The sequence below is a fragment of the Mugil cephalus genome, chromosome 4, assembly GCF_022458985.1.
Source record: "Mugil cephalus isolate CIBA_MC_2020 chromosome 4, CIBA_Mcephalus_1.1, whole genome shotgun sequence".
Taxonomy (NCBI): Eukaryota; Metazoa; Chordata; class Actinopteri; order Mugiliformes; family Mugilidae; genus Mugil; species Mugil cephalus.
In genome coordinates, this window is record NC_061773.1 from 8,690,640 (window position 1) to 8,710,132 (window position 19,493).

The 19,493-nt window shown below is 40.6% G+C and overlaps 2 protein-coding genes across 2 annotated transcripts; both read left to right on the forward strand.

The window, feature by feature from the left end:
• The first annotated feature begins 370 nt into the window (after positions 1-370).
• On the forward strand, positions 371-10,943 carry LOC125006879 (protein shisa-5-like). Its single transcript, XM_047583361.1, has 5 exons — positions 371-539; positions 1,706-1,807; positions 2,519-2,629; positions 8,326-8,517; positions 9,883-10,943. Exons 2-5 carry the CDS (start codon positions 1,804-1,806, stop codon positions 10,065-10,067), a joined length of 492 nt encoding a protein of 163 aa, XP_047439317.1. The 5' UTR covers positions 371-539; positions 1,706-1,803; the 3' UTR covers positions 10,068-10,943.
• Positions 10,944-12,990: 2,047 nt separating this feature from the next.
• LOC125006878 (protein shisa-4-like) lies at positions 12,991-16,294 on the forward strand. The gene is made up of 5 exons (XM_047583360.1): positions 12,991-13,432; positions 13,887-14,058; positions 14,364-14,524; positions 14,999-15,148; positions 15,545-16,294. Exons 1-5 carry the CDS (start codon positions 13,366-13,368, stop codon positions 15,691-15,693), a joined length of 699 nt encoding a protein of 232 aa, XP_047439316.1. The 5' UTR covers positions 12,991-13,365; the 3' UTR covers positions 15,694-16,294.
• The last annotated feature ends 3,199 nt before the right edge of the window (positions 16,295-19,493 follow it).

Below are 19,493 nucleotides of genomic sequence, written 5' to 3' on the forward strand. Positions count from 1 at the left end.
AACTATTTTTGTAAATTTTATTTTTATCTTATTATAATCTTATATTATTTTATCTTTATTTTTACTTGTGGTTTTCAAGAGTATTTTTTATGTGCTACTGAACTACTGAGACCAAGTAATTTCCTTTAGATCATTAAAGCCAGTCTAGGTCTAATTTAGCTAGGTGTGCCTGAAAAACTTGCCTCGAGGAATAAATAGGGGTGGGCAAACGATATAAATAGTTACACTAAACCTTTTCCTTCCGTAACGAGGCAATGTGTCTGAATTAAACCTGAAAATGGGCTCTATTTTTGTGTTGACTGTAAAGCTTATCGTACAGCCCGGAGGGGGCGGAGCTTCAGGCTGCTTCGTAGACATAGACGATCTTCGCAGAAGGCTGTAGTTTCTCCGCATCACAAGCCAAGGACTAGAGCTCCTCTTCTCACTGGCGGAGGAGATCCCCGTTTCCTGACTCAACCCGGGACTCTTGGGCTAGCCGTACGGGCCTCTCTCGTGTTGTTGGGTCGGCTCCTTTGACCCTGTCCCCTTCTGCAGGTTTGGTAAGTTTTAACGCTCCTTTTTCTCTGTTCATGTTTCGCTGTTCGGCGTGTTTTCCCGTAAACCAAGGTCGACACGAAGACAGCGAGGTTAGCGTCAAGCAGGGAGACCACATTTTTTTTAGGGCGATGCCAGTTAATGTTTCCTTTGCTGTCGATAGCTTGGTCCTCTATTAAACTTACCGTTTCGTTTTCAATCTCAATGTTGTAACGTTTTGTAGCTAGCTAACCGGTAATCAACCGGAACCTCTTTGTATGATTTGGCCTAGGTTTAACCAGCTGGTCATTGTCTAGGTATGTAAAATGCCGGCGTACTATAGATGTTATCAATCATACTCGTGTACAGCTAAATATAAGTGTCAGTGTCTTGTTTTGAAAAAACAAAAACAAACAAAAAAACGTGTATCCATACAGTCTTGTAAGTGTGAGCTAATTTTATCATGTAATATAGACTCCATGAAGCAAACACTGCCTTTGTTAAGTTCTTCCTCCATGCTCATTAATATGAATGAGTTACGTATAATATCTGTGTCACACATGCACCATAACACCTCTGTAGTGGTCCAGACTAAGCCTGTCTGTTGTTTGGTGTGGATGGGATTTGTGTCAGCACTGTTGTGTCATTTACTGGACTTAATTTGCTCTAGCTAAGTGTCCCTAATAAACTGGAAGTCATAAGTCATATCTCCACCCCCTCCATATAAGTGGACAGTACTTGGGCCAAAACACTAAAATACATGTCATATCATTTTCAAGGATGCTTTCAGTTTTAGGTAGTTAATAGAGTGTTGATGCGTGCTCACGTGTAATGTGTTGGATATGTTTTATTAACAGTAGTTATTTGGTGCTGTAGAAACAGGATGTGGCATAATGTTAACCACAAGTTGCCATGCCAGCCACTCCATAAAGCAGTCTGTGGGAGGAGCAGCAAAAACGATACGCTTTTAAATAAAAAATAAGTACGGTGTATAGCCCAACATTTTGGTCAATGCAAGGAAGTGGGGACACGCCATCCATATTTATATACAGTCTGTGGTTTAGATGTGTGCGCCCCCTTATTCTTAACTGCTGTTTCACTCAGCTCAGACAGTTAGACCACCACTTTGTCTGCAGTAGTTTCAATACTGATGTTTCCTGTGTTGTTCTTTTCTCTCTCTGCTTTGTTACAGCGGGGGACCAGGACTGTTGGGCCTACCATTTTTTTTTTTTCAACCATTCTTTCCAGGAACCTATTTCACAGTAACTCCTGGTGGCTTTCTGAGACAAGATGGGTATGTTCTCTCTGTTCTTGTGTGATTGACAATATATTCCCTCTAAATGTCTTTTGTTAGGTTGAGATTTCTGTTTTGGATGGTGGGAACCAAAGGCAATTTTGAGTCTCAGTCTTTGTGAAACAATAACTGCCACGATGTCCATTGTGATGATTCACACAAGAAAGAGGAAGTGGTGTCTTCCTGTGCAAGACCACCAGGTGTAAATTTACATGTGAACCAGCTACAACGTGCTCCGCAAGTTGTTATCTACGCAGAAAACCTCATTACTTTACACGAGTCATCTGCTGAGATTGAAAAGTCTTAAAATACACACAAAAAGAAAAGGCAATAGAAAAGTACTAAAAGTGTTTGTTGCTTGTGGTGAGAACTGTAACTGAGATTGTGCTATGTCAGCAAAGGCTTTATAAAGCCTTTGCTGCTATTTATATTTCTATAACTAGCAAATATAAATAGTCTATTGTCTCATACTGTAGTTGCAGTGTTCAGTTTAATTGGTTAATCAATCACCCACAATTCTCCGCTTATGCAAGTTACTTAATTAGGGGTTATTCTAATATGGTCTTTCCATCAAACTTTCATATATTGGTGATAATAAGATTGTAAAACTGTAATCTGATCTCAGACTTTGATTTTTAGCTTTAAGTTTACCGTTACACACCAAAGCAATTTCAATAGCGTTTTGCATATTTCTCTCTGTTTCTTTACCAGATATCGGCATATTGACCGTACTCCTGCCTGTCATATGTACTGTGTTCATCATCATCAGCTGCTTTGTCTGCCCCTGCTGCTTATGTTATAAGATGTGCCGCAGGCCAACGCGTAAGTAGTCCCCCTCCAGCAGTTCATACATTGTGTTGTTGTTGCTGTCAGTTATTTCATTGGCCAAGAGATCGACGACCTTGTTTCAAGAGCTCAGGACAGATTGTTGTCACATTTGTTGATCTTTTCAGACTTAAATCATTATGTGCCATAATATGAGAGAGTGTAAAGCTTCTTACATACTCCGTGAGAAGTGAGAAATTTGTTCTTGTTCTCAAGGTGAGCAAGCACAAGAGCAAAGTTTGTTCTGGTCAAGTCATTTATACCTCACAGTGCCGAACTCCAGTGAAGCCCTCAGTGGGCCCTCCCACTGCAGCACACGTCGCGCGCTAAGCATTATGGGAGATGGGTGACGAGACGCGCCTTTGTTATTATTTGTCACTTGGATGAGTGTATTTGTGGCATCACGCCGTTCATTCGGCTTGCACCCACACACAGTATGCCGTATCTCTACCCAGGAGAGATTAGCTTTTCCGCATTAACCACACTCACTCCGGTCTCTGACCAATCACAGAATGGTCGTGAGAAACGCAAGAAAGTGGCACAAAAGAGAGATTAGATTCATGGGCCTCGGAAAGTAGGTAGTTGTGTCACTGTCCCGTAGCACTAGGTGAGAGAACCAATTCCTCACTTCTGGTGGAGTATCTAACAGCTTTAAAGCATGCAATTATCTCAGTAACTAGTGAGGGTGTGGTGGTGTATGGCCAGAACATGCAGTTATTCGGCTCACTGGGCAACACAATTAACCGGCCAACAAGTGGAGCACATTCAGCGTACACTTCAAGTTGCTGGATCGCTTTTGTCCTGTCACAATTCCCATGAAGCTTTTTTCAAACTAGAGGGCTGTGTGCTCGGCGAGAATGTTTTATTTATTCAACTTATTTGATGTGAAATTGCATCTTTGTCTTGAGTAGTTAATAATGAATATGTGCTTGTCACAATAGACCTTTTTTACATTATTTATTTTGTGTGTAATACTAACATTTCAAGTTCTGCCTGATTGGATTTTGTTTTATTTTTATTTTGTGTACTGCAAACCTGCTGGACCACGTTCCCAAAACACTACCCAGGATGACATGCACTGCTTTTCTCACTGCAACAGTGTTGTCGATTTCTTAATCAGTTCAGTCCTGTTTAAATCTAAAACGGTAACAGCTGACGAAAAAAGATTTTGAAGTGTCACTTCAGCTGTATTGAATAACACCATGATAAACCATAATTACTCACTGGAAACAAGATTCACATCTCGTTTATACCGCTGCTTATCTGTCCGTCTGTTTTATTTTAGTTCACATCCTGGACTTACCGGAATGTCAGGTTAATGCATAAACAAAAACTTAATGAGAAGAATTTAATTGAGTTAGTGTTTATACTCCAAAACATGGTTGTAATTTATTTTTCTATAATTTTTTTGTGTAGTTAAGAAGTAACTCATACCACCTCATGTAAACAAAAACCCATCACTGTAAGTTACACTACTGCATTTACTACTTGCATTCTTTCTACAGACTCAAGCACCTACGCCTGCTAGTCAGCTAAATTCAGGTGGCTTTCTATACATTGCTGTGATCTAGTAGTTTGTAAGTAGTTAAAATCCATCATGTGTTGGTATTAGTTAGGTATTGTTTTCAGATTGTCAAGTTCCGACCGACTTTTCTGAGTGCCAGAGTGTAAAAGTGAGGATGTCGGCAGGCAGCTGTCTAACATATTGACAGCTTATTGATGCATGCAGCTGCACCATGTTGCTGCACACCCGTAGGTTTCCTGCACGCAACCCATAAGCAAAACATATTTGAATTGCTAGCTGGGGAGAACTCCCAACCTACACAGACATCCAGCGTCTGATTTTTTTTTTTTTATTTAAATTTTTGCCTTCTTTAGAAGTCAGACTCTTGGTTTCCAGTGTGCTGAAGTGGAAGGTCAAGGGACTCATTTGAAGACTATCGGCACACCCACCACATGACTTTCATTACTGCAGTCAGTGGTTCGCTCTGTCTAATGGCATAGACATTGAGAGTCAGCACGCAAACTGATCTGCTGTTGCAAAATCACAGCAGCAAGGCTATATGAAATCATCTGCCTCCAGAACGAAGACTGAGTTGACATTTGTGTTCGTCTGGGATGCTGCACAATGTCTCACTTATTAGCGATCCTCCGCGGTAAGCGGCAAACCCCTTAGGTTGATGACGTAAAATAGTCACGACAGCGAATTGCTGTTTTGAGTTCAAACTCGGATTTTCCCTTGCTTGAAAGATCCCACTGCTAATTATAAGTGCTATGAACTGAGCCACAGTTATAACAAATGCTGTTTTCTGCATGTAGCTTTATGATTCTTTGCTTCATGGGCTTTTGTGGTTTAATCTCAGACCTCAGCCATAATGTTGCGTAGCTCTCACAGCGGGAGGTCAGACCCGGGACTGCTGACAGTTTGAAAGCACATCAAAGACGGGTCAACCCAAGTGTGAAAATCCTGTGTTAACCCAGTGTTTTCGATTTGAAAGGGGTTGAATATGAACTGTCATTTGTTGTTGTTCATCGTACACACGTCACTCTCTGATGTAAATCTGAGTACCAGACATTGAGGGTAGAGTGTTGTTGTGTGGCTGTGACCACTTCCACTCCAGAGCGCACGAAGTGAGACTTAGACTTTAACTTTCCCATCAATGAGAGTGACGCCTCAAAAATCTTCTGGAATTAGGCGCAGCTTGCAGAATTTGCAGACGGTTAAACGATTTCGTCTACATGTCAATCCCAGAACATTTCCAAATAACAACCAAATACCACCACCAGATTTCATTCATTGCTTAGAGTTTGCATCATGAACCAAGACAGCTGGCCTCGCACACGAACATGTTTTCTTCGTTTGTGAAGTTCGCGTGCACAAGTGGGATTCCCCAAAACTCCCAAAGTTGCAATAAAGCCTCAACACATTCTGATAAACGTTAGGTGTGTCTTTATTAGACTATCGTAAGTGTACTGTAAAGTCTAAAGTTAGTCATTAATAAAAGTTAAAAAATGGACTTTGTAGTGTTAAACTTAATCCGCTCTTCTAATAAAGGGCATTACTAGCAGAAGAACAATGCATCGGTATAATATGAAAAGTTTCTTGTTATACACATATGAACTTAAGTGACATCACACTCTTAATCCATAGGGTTTAATATGACGTTGGTCCACCCTTCGCAGCTATAATAGCTTCAGCTCTTCTGGGAAGGCTTTCCACAAGGGTTAGAAGGGCGTTTATGGGAATTTTTGACTATTGTTCCAGTGCATTTGACAGATGCTGATGTTGGACGAGAAGTCCTGGCTCACAGTTCATCCCACAGGTGTTATATCAGATTGAGGTCAGGACTCTGTTGAGGCCAGTCAAATTCTTCCACACCAAACTCACTCACCCATGTCTTTACGGACCGCGCTTTGTGGTACATGTGCACAGTCATGTTGGAACAGGAAGGGGTCATCCCCAAACTCTTCCCAACACTTCCTCAAAGTTGAGAGCGTGGAATTGCGTTTCCATTGGTGTTTCCATTACAATCTTTCACAGAATAAAAGTAATATTTCTGAAATTTAGAAACTTCCATTAAAAGGTGTTTTGTGAATGAACTGTAACTCGTTAAGTTTCTCGATGTCCCATAATTCTCTTAAATTCTCATCACTTTGAGGAAAATGCACTTCAGATTAACTGGTCACATGACCCCCTGTGTCATCTCAATTTTGTGAAAAAAGTTTTTCCATTGCGACAGCAGGGATAGGCTCCAGCAACCCCCGCGACCTTAGTGAGGATAAGTGGTAGTTGAAGATGAGATGAGTGTTTCCATTGCACTTTTGCGATATACTTCTATATATCTTCTATCAATATCTCTGAAAAACCACCTCATGTGAGCATAAAAATGTTTTAGCAATATTTGCTACATATACGCCTACGTTTTTTCAAAATGTAGGCGTTTCCATTGGCAGTTCTTTATTGCAATATGGAAACACAGCAACTGATTAGTGGTTGTCTTAAATTACACAGCTGTTCATTAGCAATCCCTTGAGTTCCCTTCACACTGTACATGTGGAAATACTCTTAATTTCACTATTAAACGTAGCCCCGAGTTCTGCTGTTTTGTTTTGTCGATTTGATTTCGCTTAACGTTTAAGTCTCCGATCGTGATGAGTCAGGATTTTTTTTTCTGATCAAAGTTCTTCCCCAAAGATGATGGTCTCTCACTATCCTTCCAGCTTTTAATATGACGTTGGACAGTTCTGAACCCAATTTAAGTAGTTTCTGCTTCAGCCTCCTTAGATGTTTTCTCTCCTTGATGCATGCCAATGATTTGACCCTCCTCAGACAGACTGACGCCTATCCCACCACGTCAGGATGTGTCTTTCCACATGCTTGTCGAATAAATGAGAAGCTACTCATTGCATCAGTTACACACTAGATGGAGTTGAAAAACTTGCTGCCAGCTGAAAGATAATCACCCATGCAGTAATTATCCAGTAGGAGGCTTGTACCTGTTTGCTTAGTTAAACCTAGGTTGCTACTTTTTTTTGGGCTAGGCAGTGTATAAATGCAATCAAGTTTGTCAACTGTCGTTAACACACTCTTGTCCTTCTTATCGTGTTGGTCTTGTAGGCAGCTTGTTCATGTTTTGTCATTAGACATAAGGCAGTGTCCTGGCAGAGACAGGCTGTAAGACACCAGTAAATAAGGTGGCAGGCTGCTGGGATCAACGTTGGGATCAATTCCAGGAATTTCGGAGCTCCACCTTGTGAATCATTGTTTCCACGACAACTACAGAGGGGGGGGCGAACTCAAGGCCCTCCGATGTCATTTACGGGAAGTGGTCATGACTTCCACTCAACCACCACACAAAAATAGACTGGAGTTGTTGTTTTTTTTAACATGGCTGTGTTACAGTTTGACTTACATGTGGGTGAAAACTTGAAGCCTCCTTTTTTCAAGGTTTTGGCTTGATTCTATTGATATGCATTTATAGGCAAGAGACATCTTGAGATGAAGGCAGTCAGTTATGGAAAGAGGCGAAGATGATAGATTACTATGTATGTTTCTTCACTCAGAAGAACATCCCCCTCTTCCTCCAGGTCCTTGATGATTTGTTTTTGCTTTATTTTTGCTTTTGTTGATAACCTGATTAGTTTGTATAACTACAAATGATTTATGAGCAACTTCCTTTCCTCTGTGTCTATTCTGTGTCTAACTCCACTCACTCCAGAAATTAAACTTGACAGTGCCAAAAGCCAGATAGATGGATATTTAGATAGCTGTCACATAGCTGTGTGTGCATGTAGTTGGTATAAATGATGAAGACCATGCAGCAATTCATGTGACTGGTTGACTTTGTGTTTTTTCTTGGTGTTGCTCTCATGTTCATGCCCTTAGATAACAGAGGAAATTGTGGTCTGAGTTAGCTCTTGGCTCATATTTTTGAAACAAAGAAATCACTTCTTTCCTAAGTCAGCACTTCTGTTTTCTTTAATGTTGTAATGCGATGGATTCAAGTGTAATTCTTAGTTTCTGCGTGTGGTGGTTACATGTTGGTGAACTTGGTGGCATGTTCTGCATATTTTGTGCCTGAACTGTTCCTCCCACAGATGTGCTTCTCCGCTTTGTCTGAAACTAAGATTACAACTGTCTACTCTATATAAACTGTGTTCGTTATGTGCTCCTGTGTTTTGTTTCCTCACAGCGGTGATAGCCACCACCACCCACACCACAGTGGTCACAAGTGTCCCCCAGCAGTACCCCCAGCAGCCAACCGCAGCACCTGGACCCCCCCAGTCTTATCAGTGGGGCCAGTACCCGGCTTACCATCCTGTGCCAATGCAGACCCACCTTGGACAGCCGTCCGCAGGACCCCCACCAACATATCAGGAAGCCAGTGAGTGTGGATTTTAACACTAGCAGTCAGTATGTTTACATGCACGTGAAAAAAAACATATTATTTCCTTAATCAGACTCTAACTGGAGAACTTCAGTGCATGTAAACGCGTTACTCCGATTTAAATCAGAGTTCTCTTTATCCCATTAAGACTCAGATAATGCGATTGGAATTCGGTTTTCTCTGACCATGTATTATATATATTATATATTAACATGTATAATATAACCTGTCAGTTATTCGGTTTTCTCTGTTGTATGTAAACTGGAACAGGGACTGTAGTCAGAAAGTCAAATTTCGAGCTTATCTCAATTCAGCTGTGCATGTAAATGCACTTAGTGTTATAAATGCCAAGCACGATTATTGGCCGACTTTTTTCCTCTTTAAAAGTGAGATTAGAACTAAAAAAAAAAGTGAGTTAAAATAGGCAGAATATTATTTTGACCTGTAATATAACTTACTCTTTAAAAGAAAATGGTAAGAGAAATGAGTCATTAGACAATAAGTAAATGCTTGTGGACTAGTCTGTAAAGTCTCTGTCATTCGTGCATAAAATTTAATTAAAAAAATAACTAGTTTTTGAAGGTAATTTATTTGTTGTTGAGATTCATTAATTATTTAGTTAGTTAACATGTACAAGAACAGAATGATTAAAAAATGATCGCTGCTAGTGACAGGACACAGCGCTTTTTTACTTCCAGATGATCATTCAGGATGGCAGCCAGTTGAGTCAGCTGAGTAGGTGGTCTGACAGTGTGGGAAGGAGGCACTGTGTGTTCACATTACTACAAGAATGTAGCCACAAGTGGTCTAGACCACCTCCAAATGTGGTCTGAGTGGATCTGTAATGCATACTCAGTGCACCTCCGTTCACTGTTACTGTACTTTAAGCTAGCCATTGAGGGTGTGTGCTATTATCTGATCTGAACAGGACCTAAAACTAACTAAATTTCTTCTTGGAACAGTAAATTAAGTTCCCACTAGAAATGAGAAATTCAGCGAAGGCAAACATGAATATGGTGCTGGTATCCACAGGTCCGTAGAGCCTGAAGGAAAATCATTTCAAGTCGACCAATATGTGGTGAAAGGTTTATATTATTGGTTACAATATGAACTTTGTGTTGGTCTCTAAATAACATCAGGGCGGGGATACATAAAAAATAACTTAACACATGTGCATCATTTCCCCAAGTCATGACGCAAACACAGGACGTGGGAATGGAATAACCGCCGCGTAAAGTTGTAACACGTGTTTAAAATAGGAAAGGAAGCATTTACGTTCATATTACAGAACTGTACTTGAGGTTTCTGTTGAAGCACTTTCAGCCCCTTTTAACCTCATTCCTCCTGTTTGTCCGTCTCTAGTCGGCCCTGGATACCCTCCCCACCCGATGCCTTACAGCCAGGCGGCGTTCAGCCCCGGCCAGCCAGCATACCCTCTGCAGCCCCCTGCCCTCCAGTACCAGCCCAACGCTCCGCCCGCAAACAGAGACTTCCTGAGCCAGCCTGCATACAACCCAGATTATGTTCCATCGTCCATGAGCGGGTAGTGGACCTCAACAAACCTGCGGCAGATCTGGAAACCTGTACTTTGAATGAGAAATTCATCCCGATTCATGTGGTTTGGTGGTTAAATGTGAGAATGTTACAACAGTGTATGTATCTGTTCTGTTGAGCAGTGAAAATGTTGACACCTTTGGGCCTGTGTTGCATGGACTTAAATATCCATAGATGTGTTGATATTGATATTTTCACAGTCTTGGTGGCTCCATTTTAGTCAGCTCGGAAGATTAAACCTCGAGCCGCCGAGTCCGATATTAGAGATTAAGTGCTTTGTTATTTTTCAGCCTCATGACTGAAAACTTGCCTTTTTCTGTCCGCCAGCTAAGACTACCTGACCTCTTAATGCACCTTCAGTTACTGCAGTGAGACTCTGACGGAGGCCATAGTTCAGTGTTCATGTTGTGTATCACTCACTGGAGGGACTGAAGGATTCATGTACTTGTAAAACAAGTAGTGAAGCTCAGATGGTCGCAAGGTGTCCTTTTAACGCTCTAACATGTCCATTCAGAAAAGCAAGTTTTGAAGCCGTGGACAGTTTACTTCACACTTTTTATTTGTGTCTGTGTGTGTGCGCTCATGTACATGAGAGACTTCTTTATTGCTCAGGTTGTTTTCATTTGCTCATCTTCCATACGGACGCGTGCCTGAACTGAAATGCACCGCTAGCCTCAGATTAATTAACCAAAGGAAATTCTTTTCCAGCAACCGAACATTCACAGTCAAAGGAAAAAAAATAAAAAATAAAAAAAAAACAGGAAACAAAAGACAGTTATAAAATGCAAGAAACAGCCGTGCCTTTTCAGCCGCACTCATTTTAAGTGTTTAGTGTCACTGTTACCTTCGTCATAAAGACATCATCCATACATGTTATTTTGCAGTGTGGTCTTTTCTAAATGCTGCCTTTCAGATTTACAACCCAAGTTAATTGTTGTTTCTGTGAAAAGACAGCCATCAGCTCTGTTTTCTGGTGACTGAACATACTTGAAAACAGATATACAAAAGTGGCCTTTTTCTCGTGACCAAGCTGAATGGTGAGCTACAGTCAACTCATGTGACAGACCAAGCGTTGATCTTCTCGGCCGCCATGTTTGCTTTTCTTTGTTTAGGCTGTGGTTGTTGTGATACTGGTGCATAGTAACAGGTATATTTCATTTCACTGAGTCAGACACATCTATGCTGGGACTTGTTTTTCAATCAGAGGTTTGAGATGTCTAACCTTATTTGCAGTAAAAGTAAGATACCCTGTTGTGGGCTCGCCTTTATAGTGGTGTTCTGCATGTGATTTCAGTCCTGCGGCCAGTCTTGACTCTCGAAGGTGACCTAAATTGTTGTGCCGTCTGCTTTTTTTTGTTTGTTTGTTTTTAATATATATATTCTTCAGGAAAAAAAAAACATACAGCCATTTATTCTTGTTCTGTTTCTCAACTGTTTTGTAAAAAAAAAACAAAAAAAAAACACTTATTTTTGCAGAGTTTAATAAAACATATATTTTCTGTTTCTCCCAATTATTGGTTATTGGATTTTAAGGGGATGGTTATTGGTTTTAAGGGTATACCGTATACCTGACAGGTCAGAGGCAAAATAGGGACGGAGACAAAGGATTACTGTGAGCAAAAAACATAAAAATAGTATAGTGTATCAAAAGAGAAGAAAAGAATTATTCTGCTCTCTCATCAAATAGGAAGACGATATTGCACCAAGCCACTTCATGTAATAAAAGGATAATTTCCTGGAATTGTTCTGGGAAAACAAAGCTATGCTGTAGTGTAGTCTGTTTCCAGTTGTAGCCACCACTACTACTGAGTACCACACTTTTACTGAGTAGCTGGATTTCTATTTAATTCAGGTAAGTTGTTCAAAACAACATGACACAACTGAAATCTGACGCAAGCTGGGACTGTTGCTTCATATAGCCCTGCACATCAACTGCATCAGCTGAACATCCTGTATAATACTTAGAAAAAAATGCTTTTGTTATGAAGCCTAGGCAAAAGTTCAGTACTGCTTTCATACAACAAACTTTGGGTTTATTCAAGTCCAAGTCCTTAGCTGCTCAACTTCCTCAATACATGTTCATTCTGCACCAACTACATCATCTCCGTGAGTGTGTGGGGAGGGTTATTAATGCATGATTACTGGCTTTTATTGCTCAAATGTAACAGGATGCAGCCTAGTCTGGCGACAGAGCGTGGGTGCACAAGAAAATAAATTAATAAATAAAGTAGCAACGTGAGAACTTCTCAGGCCCAAGTTTCTGAACTGAACTGGTTTCGTTTTCAAGTGTGTCCTTAATGGTGGAGGAAGAATTCACTGTAAAAAATACTCTGTTACAAGGTAAAAGATTAACTAAACGTAAATAAGTGCTGTGCAATTAAATTATTGTGTGATATATTGCTGAAATATTATTCACGCATTTATAGGAAAAGTTGCACTTTACTGTTTTAGTTTAGAGCATAGGTGTCAAACATAAGGCCCAGGGGCCAAAACCAGCCCGCCAGAGGGTCCAGTCTGGCCCATGGGATGAATTTGCAAAAATGACACTGAAGATATTAGCTGATTTATTTATTTATTGATAAAATAAGAAACTGCGCTTGCACCTTGTCCTTCTTAAGAAATTCACAGTTGCTCATTATATGTAGCTGTACTTTTCTGCATCAAAGCAAAGGGTCGTTATTTACCGGGTAAAAAACTATTGCGTTACTGGTCCGGGCCCCTTGAGATCAAATTGGGCTGTATGTGGCACCTGAACTAGAATGAGTTTGACACCCCAGGCTTAGAGTGTCATATGTTTTACATGTCAAATCTGTTTAAATTTAGTCCAAAGAAGTGTGAATAATGGAAACAACAACGTAATGTAATCTAAATTTATTCTCAACTCCATGTACTTAGTCACTTTCCACTAGTGCCACAAAGGCACGATTCAGTTCAACTTAAATTATTGCCACTGTGAAAATGTTCCAGCACACATGTTTAAAATGTTTTGTGGTTGATGGCTACTTTAACACGTGTTTCTTCTCATTGTTCCACCATTTAATCTGATCTGTCTTTATCAAAAAAGTGTTCATTTTAACCACCGTTGCCTTATTCAGTAAAGTAAGTGCAGGCCTACCAGGCATTGGCAGCATTTATAGTTGATCTGCAAAGACAATTTCCACTGCCAAGGCGTTCACATGAAGAAAGGAATGTTGAGTTACTTGTTACGGTGTGGGACAGGCACACGTGTTGAGACAGTTGTCTCGCTGTTCAGCCTGACTCATTTCCTCTTTACACACCATCAGAGCAGCTATGGTTTCAACTGTTTTATCCCGTCTTGTGTGTTTTTTGTGCGTCATCGTGATCCCGGTTGCCTTTGGTGAGTTTTTATTTTGGTATCCCTTTAGGCAGCCTTAGGATAACTAAAGTTAAAAGTTATGTGTGGCACCTAACTGCTTTTAATAGATGCAAAGATTAATAACCCTCACAGGAGAGCCTACAGCTGACAGCTGGCTAACGTAACTTAGCATAAGGAGTGTAAATCAGTAGGTGAAGTCCACAAATGATCAAGTCAAGTTGTATTTCAATTGAATTTCGACAGCTTTAGATCTTCTTAAGGCATAAGCTGAGAGAAACAAAGCCAAACCGAAACCACCAGGCCAAGTCATAGCAGTCGATGATCAGTAGACACACAGTACAGTGCATTAAATGACATCCCTGTCATGTTATGGTGTGTGTGGTGTATGGTCCTGTCTATGTATCTCTCATCCGTAAATGGTTACTGCCGCTTTAATCTCTCGCCCTCACTGGACGCTGTGTTTTATGTTTTACAGCTGATGACTGCAGCAGTTATTATGATTCATATGGTGTCTTTCATGATGCTCAGTCATGTGTATTCTGCTGCGGAAACTGCCACAATAAATACTGCTGCTACTCCTGGAGTGAACGCTTCACCAAAGCGGCTCAGAAAAGATGTCAGCCCTACACCGGGGAGGCTACGGCTCGGTAGGTAGTGCGGGTTGTCCATGAACCGAAGGGTTAGAGGTTCAATCCCCCGAGTGAGCCATATGCCGAAGGGTCCTTGAGCAAGACACTGAACCCCCCAGTGCAACTGGCACTGGTGTGTGAATGTGTGTGTGTGTTTGTGTGAGCGAATGGGTCTATGTGTCTCTGACTGTAAAAGCGCTTTGAGTACCTTTGGGTTGGTAGAAAAGCGCTATACTGTATAAGAGCAAGAAAATTACATGAATGATGAAGAGATTTAAAAAAACAGTGACTTAACCCGTTTTTCTTTTTTACGCGCCTACCAGTGGATCCAGAAGGTACAGCCGTATCAATCCATTATACATCATAATTGGGGTCACGGCTGCAATTCTGTGCATCTTCCTTGCTGGGCTCGTGATCTGCTGCTGTGTCCCGTGCTGCTGGTGCTACAAGAGACGTCAAAATGCACGGAACCGAAGGCACACAAGTAGGACATGATTTCGGCCACAGTGTAGTTTGTGGACACAGCTGCACTCCTGTAATATACTGCATGTAGATGTCAGCGATTACAGTTAAAAGAAATATTTGGCACCTAATTGTTTCCCTTGATTTCATTAGATGAGAAGATTAATCACCCTCTCACGTGTTTACGCTAAGCTAAATGTGACGCTACGTAGCATAGAAGGAACAGGCTGCCAGGATTTGTCTACCATTAGACTCCACCAAACAGCAAGTGTGAAGTCCACAAACTGTCAAGTCGAGTTTTATTTCAATTGAATTTTGGCCTTTACAACCACAAATATTAAATTGAGAAGTGTTATGTCAGACTATTTCTCATTCAGGAACCGATCCAGGATTATTTGATGGTCCCCTAGCAACTGGTCCACAAGACATAGCACATGAAACATCGGTTTTGTCATTTTGTGCTTTTGAACTAAACTAAATTTCTCACTTCCTATAGATGTGGCAAACACCATCACATTGTTCCACTCACAGCAGCAGGTATACTCACTACATGGATATCAGCAGCCCCACTCAGGATATCAGTCAGTTCCAGTATACATGGGCTCAACCATGCCCGCGACAGCACCACCCTCATACTTACAATGCAGTAAGTTCTTTCATTACATTATAAAACTCAAAGACAACAAGCTGATTTCATCCAGATGTGTGTGCTTTGTTTACGACTGAATTGGCAAATGGAGCCGTCCACCACACCGAAATGGCAGCTAGAATGTGAGTCCTGAGAAATAGACCAACCCGAATGGAAAAGAAAAAAAATGCTCTCTTTAAAAATTTCACACTGTGGACTGCTTTATTCAGTCCGACACACAGGACCGTCAGCAATATCCAAACGACGAATGTGTAAATGAGAGATTTTAAGAATTTAATTGACACCTTGTTCACCTCTTTTGATACCCATTGACTGTTAAAACATCAAAAAATAAATTAAAAAGGAGAATTCCCCAGTGACAACAAACAAAATATTTGTTCCTTGTCTTTCCAGCCAGTCCAGCTTACTCTCCAGCTGCATTCGGTCAAGGGCAGCCAATGCACCCCTTCCAACCTCCCAGTCAGCCTTATGCACCGCCACCGCTGTCAGACGAATCTGCACCACCGCCACCCTACAACCCTTCATATGTAGAAAGCTCCTAAACTCCTGGATCTCTGCTTACCAGGCCACACTGGGGACTGACTCACATTCTTATGTGACAGAGAAATGTGTGGATTGATGTAAATTGTGTTGATGCACTGGGAACCACTTACATTTTCCTTGGGGGGATTTCTGTTGCTGCCTGTGGGCAAACTGTTATGGAATAACCATTTGTTTGTTTGTTTGTTCAGCTGTATTATTATTATTATTGTTGTTGTTTTGTTTTTGTTTTTGTTTTGTTTTTTTACAAAATGCAGTACGTAAGTTCAAACGTAGATGCTAAATGCAAGCACACTCATTTCAAGATGGGAATGAAAAAAACAACATGCACACGTCTGTATACAAACCAAATACAGCTGAATGCTTGCACTGACAGGACAGTGTGTATTAAATAGGATACTTATCTGATTTATTATTAATTTCGGATTCATCGACAAATATTGAGCAGATAATGAATAGTGTGAATAATGAATCTTCTTTCTGTAATTAAGCATATGCACTATATGTGTCTTTTTAATTTTATTGTATTGTTCTTACTACTGTTGGGTTTTATGTATTGTTGTTTTAATTATAAAATATATAAACCTCTACTGATGAGTCTGATTCAGGAGTTTTTATCTGTAATAACTCAGCCTGCCAGCAGAGGTCGCTTCTGTCCTACTTTTATTTTGTAAAAACAAAAACGAAAGAAAGAAAGAAAGAAAGAAAGAAAGAAAGAAAGAAAGAAAGAAAGAAAGAAAGAAAGAAAGAAAGAAAGAAAGAAAGAAAGAAAGCAGGTGGCACATATGTACCTCAGGAAAACTGTTCAAGAATATGACTTTGTGTGAGCAGCAAAAATATGAGTCTCATTATATGTGTAACCATGTCTTTTGGAATTGCATAAACTCTCAGGTGACTTTATTTTAACCACTTGATACACAGGGCACATTACCCACTTTCATTTTACTTTTTTTTACTGTGGCACTAACTATTGCCATCTGACAAAACCTTCTAAAACTGCACACTAGTTGCTCTGAGCGAATCTACCAAAACACTAGGGTGGGCCAGACAGTTCTCCCAAAAGTCTTTGTTTCTGCAACCACACACCACAGTGTTGGTGGAATATTAAAGCATCCCTTTTAACCTGTCAGCTCAAACCCATTTTGGTTTTGTGACCATACGCTAAGTGGTGCAGTGAGAATAAGACGAGGTTGATAATGCTTATTGGTGTTTTAACCGTTTCTACTGTTTCTGCTTAGAGTTCTTCTTAGAGCTGTGTAGATGTGTGCAAAATGAACCTGACTTTCCTGCTGCCTTTGTTGACCAGAAAACAACTCAGCTATTCAGTTCACACCAGAAAAAGTGAAGAATGAAGAGTCTTAGCTGAGACTTTCTTCTAGGGCAATAATTGTTTTTTGTTAAGCCTAAGTAAAGTTTTTGTTGCATTTTGTTTTACTATTCATACTGACAGTTGTACATAAGCAGATTTTGGTCACTTCTCTTTTCTTGGATGCTACATGCTGTACCTGAAACTAACACTAATGTTTTCTTTTGTACACAGTGATGTTGAAGTTTTTCCTGAATACTTACTTGCTGACATTAAAGGTCACAAGAAATTAATGAGTAAAAGCGAAACATTTGTCCTCACTAGGGTTCATGGAAGCTCTCTACTAACTTCGTAACAATGTGTATTACGTTGTGCTGTGCATTGCCAAAACATGGCATAAAATCTTTCAAACAGAGTTAGACCTCCGATTTGTTTTTGTTTTGTTCTTTTTTTGCCGTGCATGTGCCCACCAGATGAATCTACTTCTAATATTCCCAAGGAATATCTGGTGGCCCAAACTCTCCAGCGTGTCCACTGACTAGCTGCTAACTGTATTCACTGAAAATAGCTTTCCACTGTGGCGGACAATTACGCCACAAGAGTAATGAGACTAACCCTCGTGGACCAGGCAGCTGAACGATGAGATATGGGACTCGCTCTGAAGCTCTGAAAAAGCTCAGAGAATGCTCCAGATGCAACCGAGTCTCATGGCAAAATGTGAACTGATTTGCCAGATGACAATTCTCTAAAACGGATGCTTTTTTTTCTAGCAATTTGTTACACTTCCATGTTTTCTACGACTGCAAATTACTGTATATGCTGATCACTGCTGCTACCACAGCAGAGGTGTTCGCGCTCATCAAAAGCAGTGGAGAAAAATGGTGTTTTTTTAATATAAATATCACTGTAAAATGTAATCAGCGTCAGTTACAAAATCCATCAAGATGTCTCTGAATGTTATCAGTGTAAAACCCCTACTCCCAGTTTAGCCTTTTCCTTTGGGATCATGTGTGGTCAAATAGCCCGAGCGGGAGCGGTTGCATTTAATCCCATAATAACCAGCACCACTCCCTCTCATAGCATCTAGCACTATCCATTAATCAATACAGTAATACTGCTGACTGCAGCTATTTCTGCAATCGAAGGGATCGGGGGGGGTGCAAAGGGAAAAATGACCCTGGCTCTGCTCTGCTCCGCTGCTGCTGCCTGATGTCTAAAATAAGCTCTCTCCTTGAAGTGTGGCCCAGACTGCTAATGAGCACTTGTGTAAAGATGACAGTACAATGTGTCAGATAATCTTTTTCGAGGCAGCTATCTTTACCATTTCCTTCCTCTTCATCCTTTTCTTGTCCTTTTCCCTTTACTCCGCCTGCATCTGACTGTGCTTTGTTCTATCTGCAGCCCTTCTTGTCTGGCCTCCTGCCCGAGCTGCCATTAAGACGCTTCCAGTATTTTCTCGACAGCCCACATCATTCTTTTCTTTTCTTTTCTCCCACCCAATACTTCTATTCTGTGGAGTCCATCTTGTATTTATATCTCAAATGACAGATTTCAATCCCAGTGGGCAGGGGACACACTGTGTTACTGGATATCAGTAGGAAACCAACCTCTGGATCATGTTTTAGATAGCCGTATCTGGGACTGTGCAGTGACCCTGTGAGTTGTGTGTGGGAGCAACTGTTGACAAAAAGCTGAAAACTCCCCATTGCGTGTTCTCACTCTGGCCAAGATGCAGAAAAGACATACAGGCCTGTTGAACTTTCCCACATAAGTGGAAACACAAATATACGTGACAGCTTAATTTATCTCTCTATCTCTATCTTCTTTTGCCGAAGGCTTGGGGTCATTATTTATATTTGAGCATTTTCTGACTTCCCATCACTCAAGATACGTGTCAGTGTTCAACATAATTGAAGCTATAATGCAGGATTTTTTTACAAACAGTATATTCAAGCTGTTGTCAAACCATGTTTTACAGTGCTGCTCCTCATTTTCCAGTGAATCTCTCTGGGCACTCTCTGTTAGCAGAGTTTTCAGTTTTGAGTCTGATGTCTGTGGAGACATTCCTGTGTAGGAGGTTAAAGCAAAGACTGGATATCCAGGGATGAAGTGGGGAACAACTGAAGCAATGGAGATGGAGTGGGTTTCTGATTCCACCATGGTGAAAATATGAAACAAAATCTAAATCATACGGATATCATAAACTCTGTGTTCAGAGGTGTTACAGGAAATTAATGACTGTAGGCAAACAGATTATTAAGCACATGTCATACTTTCAGTAGTGGGTAATTGCCCTCACTGCAGAAGGAGACAAAATACCTCCACAATTGGCAAATTTGCCATGAAATACTTGTTTAAGTTTATTTCATTTATATAGCACCTTAAAAGCAAAGAGCATTTGCATTTGCTTCACATTCAACATGTCATATAAAACATGTAAAATGGGAGTGAGAAGCTCAGAGATGTATGAATGGGCGAGACCATGGAGGGATTTAT

Bases quoted from the DNA above. Each gene is read 5' to 3' on its own strand.
- LOC125006879 (XM_047583361.1), top strand. The intron at 2,630-8,325 runs GTAAGTAGTCCC...GTTTCCTCACAG, and splicing joins GATGTGCCGCAGGCCAACGC to CGGTGATAGCCACCACCACC. The intron at 8,518-9,882 runs GTGAGTGTGGAT...GTCCGTCTCTAG, and splicing joins ACCAACATATCAGGAAGCCA to TCGGCCCTGGATACCCTCCC.
- LOC125006878 (XM_047583360.1), top strand. From the start codon at position 13,366: ATGGTTTCAACTGTTTTATCCCGTCTTGTGTGTTTTTTGTGCGTCATC. The intron at 13,433-13,886 runs GTGAGTTTTTAT...TATGTTTTACAG, and splicing joins CGTGATCCCGGTTGCCTTTG to CTGATGACTGCAGCAGTTAT. The intron at 14,525-14,998 runs GTAGGACATGAT...CACTTCCTATAG, and splicing joins ACGGAACCGAAGGCACACAA to ATGTGGCAAACACCATCACA.